An 8763-nucleotide genomic window follows, 5' to 3' on the forward strand; every position below is an offset into this window, starting at 1 on the left:
TCTATTGAATTTTATTGGCCTGTTGAAAAACAGCATTTGCTGGTTAGGTATGTTTTGAAGCATGGCAGGTGGTTTATGCTCGTCCTTAGTTAGTCATGAGCTGGAGCTAGCTGCTTAGAACCAGCAAGGACCAGCTTAAACCAGCTGCCATGCTTCAAAACATACCTAACTAGCATATGCTGGGTTTTTTTCTTCAACAGGGCGTTTTCTGAGTTTTGCAAAAGTGTAGGTAGAAACGCATATTTCCAGTGAGCCTATAGCTAGTCATTATTTTGTCCAGTCAGGACTGATATTGTTTTCGGTTTATCAATGTTTTGTAGAGCTTAGACCCATTTCTGCTTCTCTTTGGACGTGAGGAGAGATACATTGAGAAGATATGGCTGAATTTGAGAACTCCTCCATCCCTGATCTAAAGCCACATCTCAACGTTACTTCATTTGACAACCTTCAAGTTTTCACTTTTGCGCTTTGCTTCAGTGTCCTGTTTGGGCCTCCGATGCATTCCTACGTCCTGTGGCTTATTGTGACAGGAAGAGGAATTTCATCAGAGTTTCTAAACTTAAATCTTTCTGTTTGTGAGATCTGTATTTGTGTTGATTATTTAACCACATTATTGATGATAAGATTTCCAGAGCTCGGTGCACTTTCAACATTCTCAGTAGGACTATACATAACTGGCCGTCCTCTGTTTCACTGTCTGATCTGTTTTGAGCGTTACCTGGCAGTGGTTCATCCTGTAACCTTTCTGAAGTTCAAACCTCTCAGATATAAATTGTTCTGTTCTGCTGCTGTGTGGTTTACGGCTCTCATCTCCTGTTTATTTTGCATGTTTACTGCAGTCGAACACGTTGAGCTTTATATGTGTGGTTTAATAATGCAGTTTTTACTCTTTCTCTCTGTAAACCTCTTCTGCTGTTTAACTGTTCTATGGACTCTGAAGAAACCTGGACCAGGAGAGAGAGGGAGAGAGAGAATGGAGAAAGACCAAATGAAGAGAAGAGCGTTTCATCTCATTCTAATAATAACTGCGACCATGGTCACAATGTTTGCACCTGCTATTATAGGATTTTGCGGTTTTCTGTTATCACAAGATGATGTTTTCACAAGAATATTTATGACCTTTAGCTTTTTATTTTTCAATCTAGCTGGTTTTGTGCAGCCTGTTCTGTATCTCCACCGGGCTGGAAAACTGCCCTTCCTTTGCTGGACTTGAAGGTTCTTAAATGTAATTAAATTGCGTTTTTTTTTTTTTTACCCAGATAAATTTGCACATACAGTATTATTATTATTTTATATTATTATTTTCCCAAATACAATTATTGTTTGTAGAAGCCTAATAATAATAATAATAATATGCAGAAGGGCCTGCCACGCATTACACGCCCCCCCCCCCCCCCAGCACGTTATGGTAGTAGTGGTAGTAATAATTGATAATATTGTCAATACATTAATATTTACCCTAACAAATTAATCATATGTATGCATGTACTATTTTGACAGAGTGACCTGTCCCTATGCCTGTTGGTCCGTACACACACACACACACACACACTCACTTACTTACTCACTCACTCATCCCCAACTTACCTCTTCCTCCGTTCCTTCTGAGCATTAATAGGTGAATTACACCTATGACTCGAAGACTCTTTATAAATATAACCGTGACTCCTGTCCATCGTCATATACACACTTAAGACATCTGTAACTAGTAGCAACCCCGACAGCTGCTGAAAGATGTTAAAATCAACGATTAATATGTTTTGACTGTGCTATGTGCCATGTACTTCACGAAAGACGGACTGTAGTTTTGTCAAAGCAAAGTGCAACACAAAAGTAAACGCATTGTTGTTATTTTTTGTTGGCGGATTATTGTACAGTATCAATGAATTACGCATTTTGAAAGTGGTGTGAGCATTAACGTGTGAAATACCTGTTAATTACATTGCTTTATCCAATCTCTTTATTGGGCACGTAAATTGGCTTCTTACTGTTGACATGTTTTTCTGAGGGATTGCCGTTTTGACAGTTTCTACCTGGACATATAGTCATATTTGATCTGTTTTACTGGGATTTATTTTTATTTTTTTTATCATCAATGTTATGTTTTAAGGAGATAAAATGGTAACTTATCAACATTGATTGGTATGGCAATAAAATAATATCACATTATTTTGGCAGTTAAAGTTTTGGGATTTTTCTTGGAGTGACTAGTTGCCTATAAGTATTGTAAAGGTGCAAAAATTCAGAGGCATGTTATCAATAACCATTTTTTGAATATAAATGTACATTTGGTGAGTTTTTGGGCTGGAAATCGTCGACCCAATCTGGCCACACTGATCACACATTCAAAAAATGGTTATTAATAACATGCCTCTGAATTTTGACTTTTTGCTCAGTAGTACACATATGGTTCTTTAATGTATTTGCATTGTCCTAAAATGCGTTGATTTTCAATGGGAATATATGCAGCTGAAACGGGTAGCCTATGCATCTAAAAAAATTCAACATTACTTTTTAATATAACATTATAGTCATTATGGCCTTTAGAAAAATGTTTTTTTGAGGAGGTGGGGTATACATTGTGGCGTGGCCTAATCTTTTGTCCTTAAAGGGATACTTCACCCAAAAATGAAAATGCTGTCATCATTTACTCAGCCTCAAGTTGTTCCAACCGGGATGAGTTTCTTTGTTCTCAAGATATTTTGAAGAATGTTTGTAACCAAGCAGAAAGAGCAACCATTGACTGCCATAGCATTTTCCCCCTACTATGGCAGTCAATGGTTGCTCTCTCTGCTTGGTTACAAACATTCTTCAAAATATGTTCAGAACAAAGAAACTCATACCGGTTGGAACAACTTGAGGGTGAGTAAATGATGACAGAATTTTCTTTTTTGGGTGAACTACCCCTTTAATGGCATTTTTTCCCCTTACATTACTTTTACTTTTATACTTTAAGTAGTTTTGAAGCCAGTACTTTTACACTTTTACTTGAGTAAAAAGCTTGAGTTGATTCTTCAACTTCTACAGAAGTCTTTTTAAACCCTAGTATCTATACTTCTACTTGAGTAATGAATGCGAATACTTTTGACACCTCTGCTTCTGAGGCGGGTGGGCCGTTCGCATGCTGGTCTGGTCTTCATACACGTACATATATCCACTCCATTTCCATCCCTGACAGAATTCACGCTGCACATAAACATACATACATATTAGAATTGTCTTTCGTTTCTGTGTTTTGTCCTGTTATTGTGTTAATACCTTCCTGTCTTGAGTGTAAAATTTGGTATTTTTATTAATTATTATTTTATGTTTATTTTTACTTTGTTTTGGTTTCCATAAATATTTTGTTATTATATACGTGTATATATTGATGTTTTGTAAATGTATATGTTATCTGTATACTTAACCCTCCCTGCTGATAATGGTTTTAACTAGAAGGGGCTTGGCCTATAAAAGGAGCCCCAGAGAAAGATCAGTGTCAGTTAGTTAGTTAACCTGGTGAGCGAACTATAGTCTGTCATTGAAGAAGTTGGCGTCTATATATTTATATTTTCTTTTACACAGTTTTTGTTTCTTTGTTACTTTTGTATATAGTGTTGGGTCTGTTTTCACTCCTCAAGCACTGTAAAATAAACATCCCTTTTACACTTTGCGAGTATTGCCATCATTTTTGTTGGGAGTTTTTTTTTTTTTGTGAAGACCTGTTGTCTAACAACTATGCATGTTAACTTTCAGGTTTAAATAAAATCCATGATTTTCAATGTGGTCTCAGAAGTGAGAATTTGTTTAATTCTTTATTAATTCAATAATAGTAAAAAAAGGTAACATTCTCTTTAGATGAATTATTTTAACTGTCCCAAGCTAAGGGTGGTCAGGCATTCTCTGCTGCAGCACCTAAACTCTGGAACAGTCTGCCCTTCAATGTGAGGTCTGCTCCTTTATTTTATTTATTTATTTACAGGGACAGTGCATATTAATTAACATTTCTGTCAATATGCCAGAGTTAGCCAAAAGGCTATTTTTCACCTGCAGTCCCTAGACAGATGTCATCCTAAAAGAGAGTAAAAAAGTTACATTTTACATAACAATATAACAATTACAATACAATTTTAAAAAGTACTAAGTTAAGATGTACAATAAAAACACATGATTGCCAGCTTTATTAGCCAGCTTTAAATCCTAAATCTCATCTGTTCTCTCTGGCTATTGATTAGATCCCTATTGGTAGATTGTTATATTTATTTATTATTTGGATTGTATCAGGTCTAATGTGTTTATATTTTGTATCTGCCTTGTTTCTTATTATGCACACTGTCTTAGGCTACTGTACAGCACTTTGGTGCAACCCTGTTGCTTTTAAATGTGCTCTAGAAATAAAACTTGACTTGATCTTTTTCACATAGATACTTACTGGAATTTGAGAAGTATAGCCTAAAGAGATGAACTGCCCTTCACATGTCTCAAAATCACAATTCACAGCCTTTGCTCAATACTTTGTTGAAACACCTTTGGCATCAATTACAATCTCAATTCTTTTTGAGACACACCTATTTTTGGGCATTTTCTCCCATTCTTTACATGACCTCTCAAGCTCCATCAAGTTGGATGGGGAGTGTCAGTTCACAGACATTTTCAGATCTCTCCAGAGAGGGTTCAAGTCTGGGCTTTTGCTGGGTCCACTCAAAGACATTCACAGAGTTGTCCCGTAGCCACTCCTTTGTTATCTTGGCTGTGTGCTTAGAATTGTTATCCTGCTGTAAGATGAACCTTCGCCTTATTTTTAGGTCCAGAGTGCTCTGGAGCAGGTTTTCATCAAGGAGTTCTCTGTACATTGCTGCATTCATCTTTCCCTCAATCCTGACTAGTCTCCCAGTTCCTGCTGCTGAAAAACATCCCCAAAGCATGATCCTGCCACCACCATGCTTCACTGTAGGGATGGGATTGGCCAGGTGATGAGCGGTGCCTGGTTTCCTCCAGATATGACGCTTGCCATTCAGGCCAAAGAGTTCAATCTCATGGTCTGAGAGTCCTTTTGGCAAACTCCAGGTGGGCTGTCATGTGCCTTTTACAGAGGAGTGCCTTCCGTCTGGCCACTCTACCCTGATTGGTGGAGTGCTGCAGAGATGGTTGTTCTTCTGGAAGTTTCTCCTCTCTCCGCAGTGAAACGCTGGAGCTCTATCAGAGTGACCGGTGGGTTTTCGGTCACCTCCCTGACTAAAGCTTGGTACATACTCCGCAAGAACAAAGACATTTTATAGTTTTTTCGAGGTGGCAAGAACAACAACAAAGTTTGTTCTGTCCAGGACATTCCATAATTCTTGAGAAAAGCAGGTGCCAAACATTTCTAATTCTCCGCATCAACCCCGCCCACTTAAAATTTCTGACCAATCACACAATAGTGCTCGGACATCCACAAGAAGAAAGTTCTGCTCCGATGATATGTCGAGAACAAGCAGCGAGAACTCCCAAACCAGGGCTTCCAGAACTTTTTTCTCTGTTCTTGCGGAGTATGTTATGGCCTTTAGGCCCTTCTACCCCGATCGCTCAGTTTGGTCGGGCAGCCAGCTCTAGGAAGAGTCCTGGTGGTTCCAAACTTCTTCCATTTATGGATGATGGAGGCCACTGTGCTCATTGGGACCTTTAATGCTGCAGATTTTTTTCTGTACCCTTCTCCTGATCTGTGTCTCTATACTAGGGCTGAACGATACATCGAATTTTCATTGTCCTTGCGATATGAACTTGCACGATGAACACATCGCAGCAGACAGCCTGACACGATGAATAAGGGCAAACAGTTTATAACATGCGCTAAGCGCATGTAATAAACATTTGACCTATCACGTTTAGCCCTGAAGACATGGTTGGCGCGTTCATGCTATTTGGCCAATCAGGTGAAGCCCCAGGAAGTGTCAGCTATGCTCAGATAGATTTGTGAGGTATCAATTTTGTTGCGATACTGTGCAGTTAGCAAATACGATGGCGGAGCAAGGAGAGAAGAGTGAGGAAAATGTGGTGGCTGACGAAGACCTTGTGGTGAAAAAGAACAGCACTTCAGCTATATGGAATTATTTTGGATTTAGGAGAGATGACGCGTTACAAACACAGGTACTGTGTAAAACATGCCGAACAGTGGTGGCAACTTCAAGAGGAAACACGACCAACCTCCATCACCACCTGCAATACAATCATAAAGACCTACACGAACAATTCAAAACTAGCCAAACAACAAAACCAAAAACATCGAGTAGCAAATCTAAAACTTTGCCATCACTACAACAACAGTCAATTTCTCAGAGTTTTGCGAGTGTGACTCCTTATGACACAACATCCAAACGCCACAGAGAAATCACAGCGGCTATAACTCGTTATTTGGCGAAGGACATGATGCCTATAAACACAGTGACTAAGGACGGTTTTGTGAGCCTGATAACGCAACTGGACCGAAGATATCAGATTCCATCACAGACTTATTTTTCGCAAGTCGCCATTCCAAAAATGTATGATGCATGCAGGGAGACTGTGGAATCCGAACTGAGTCAAATTGAAAACTACGCTTGTACCACAGATCTTTGGTCCAGTCGAACAACAGAGCCCTACATCAGCCTCACTGTGCACTTTCTGAATCAAGACTTTGAACTGAAAACGCGATGTCTACAGACAGCCTACTTCCCTGGACAACACACCGCAGAAAACATTGCGTGGGGACTAAGTGATGCTTTGGCCAGCTGGCATTTGCGGGAAGAGCAGCTGGTTTGCATCACCACCGACAATGGGGAAAACATTGTGAAAGCTACAGAACTCAACCACTGGGTCAGACTTCAGTGCTTTGGACATAGGCTGCATCTTGCCATTGGTAAGTGTAAATGATATGTGCTATATTACATGGCTACCTTCCAAATAAATAATAATTTTACACAAAATATTGATTTAAAAGGGAGTTTATTGATTTAAAAACTATTGTATTGTATTGTATTGTATTGTATTGTATTGTATTGTATTGCTTCCGCTAAAGAAAATAGTGTGCTCCGTCTCTACGGTTAGAATCCTGTGTGTCCATGGAAATAACAGACCGCATTCTACATTAGAATTCAACCAAGTCATGTAAATAGTACTATTGTAGGCTATTGCAATTATTATTTTATTACCCGAACAACAGACCATATTAGTCATAAGATGATTATGTCTGTCCTGGTTTATTACGTAATACAATTTTTGTCAATTGCACTGTGTTGACAAAGATTGAGTTCTCGGCGGGGAAAAGCATGTGATGTCATGTAGGCAACTTTCTGAATATTATTAAGTTGAAATTAACAATAGCAAACACTGAGCACTTGTAAAATTAAGAATGTTAATTTAAGTTGTATTTCCCCACTGCATGGTCAGCATTTATCTAACAGGGCTAGTGCCTATAGTACTGGATTATCACTGTGTAAGAATTGTAGTTAATTATGCAGCCTCTGAAATATTACTTTATTACAATAATTAAATAATTATATTATTATTAAATTAAATTATTATTAATAATAAATAATTAAATAATAATTAAATAATTGGCTACAATGATTACTGGTATTGATTAGTGAAATAGTGGAAGTTTGAATAGTTTGTAACAATTTATTTATCTTTTTTTCCAGGAAATGCTGTTAAGGATGACAGCCGCATTGACCGTGCTGCTGGGCTTTGCAAAAAATTGGTGGGACATTTTTCCCACAGCTGGAAGCAGCAGACGGCACTGAAAAAAGCACAACAGGAGCACAACCTCCCTGAGCACTCACTCATGACAGAATGTCCAACTAGGTGGGGCTCAAGGCAAAAGATGATTGAGAGGGTCTTGGAGCAGCGGCGGGCCATTTCTAATGTCCTATCGACAGACCGGAAAACACGGCATCTGGTTCCCTCCTGGCAGGACCTGGATGTACTAGAGTCTGTAAACCTGGCATTACGCCCTTTGCAGGAATTTACTGATGCTCTTTCCGGGGAAATCTATGTGAGTGTTTCATATGTGAAACCAGTCCTTCATCTTTTAAAGACAGCAGTTCTTGCAGAAAAGGAAGATGACACAGATTTAACCAAGTCCATTAAAGTGAAAATCCTGGATTACATGAATACAAAGTATGATGACCCAGGAACGTCTCGGTTACGGATGTAGCCCTCGTTCCCTGAGGAGGGAACGGAGACGTAACGTTAGTGACTAACGAATGGGGGTTTCGCTTAGAAGCCTATCAACTTCGAGTTTTGAGAAAACGCCCAATGGCGTGCCAATGCCATGGGCATGCGGAATTTGCATACGTAACTCCGCCTCACTGCGTGAGTATATAAGGAAGTACGAGGCAATATCGCATTATGTTACCTGCTTGAGGAGCCAAGACTGAACTCCTGCGTTCCAGGTAGCACAGCTGATGTGGCAAGGGGACGTTACGTCTCCGTTCCCTCCTCAGGGAACGAGGGTTACATCCGTAACCGAGATGTTCCCTTTCGTTCAGTCACTACGACGTAACGTTAGTGACTAACGAATGGGGGTCCCAATATAATCCCGCCACTCAGCTGTCTTCCAGTGCCCTGCGTAAGTGTGAGTACCCTGTCGTAAGACTAGTACGGACGAAGGACTCCCACTTAACACAGGAATACCAAGGTACACTGGGAAGCATATCCCAGTGAGGGAATGCCAAAAACGCCTACCTGTGGGGAGGACTTAAGAGACACATATGACCCGCTGAGGGTTGCATATGGAAGATCTCTAGGGTACCAGCCGAAGGTGGATTT

The 8763-nt window shown here is 39.6% G+C and overlaps 1 protein-coding gene across 1 annotated transcript; it reads left to right on the plus strand.

The window, feature by feature from the left end:
- Window positions 1–5976: 5976 nt before the first annotated feature.
- LOC307137111 (E3 SUMO-protein ligase ZBED1-like) lies at window positions 5977–8149 on the plus strand (the record flags this gene model as incomplete). The annotated part of the gene is made up of 2 exons (XM_079834590.1): window positions 5977–6853; window positions 7635–8149. 2 exons carry the CDS (start codon window positions 5977–5979, stop codon window positions 8147–8149), a joined length of 1392 nt encoding a protein of 463 aa, XP_079690716.1.
- Between the last annotated feature and the right edge of the window lie 614 nt (window positions 8150–8763).

Source organism: Gobio gobio (assembly GCF_949357685.1).
Source record: "Gobio gobio genome assembly, chromosome: 14".
Lineage (NCBI taxonomy): Eukaryota > Metazoa > Chordata > Actinopteri > Cypriniformes > Gobionidae > Gobio > Gobio gobio.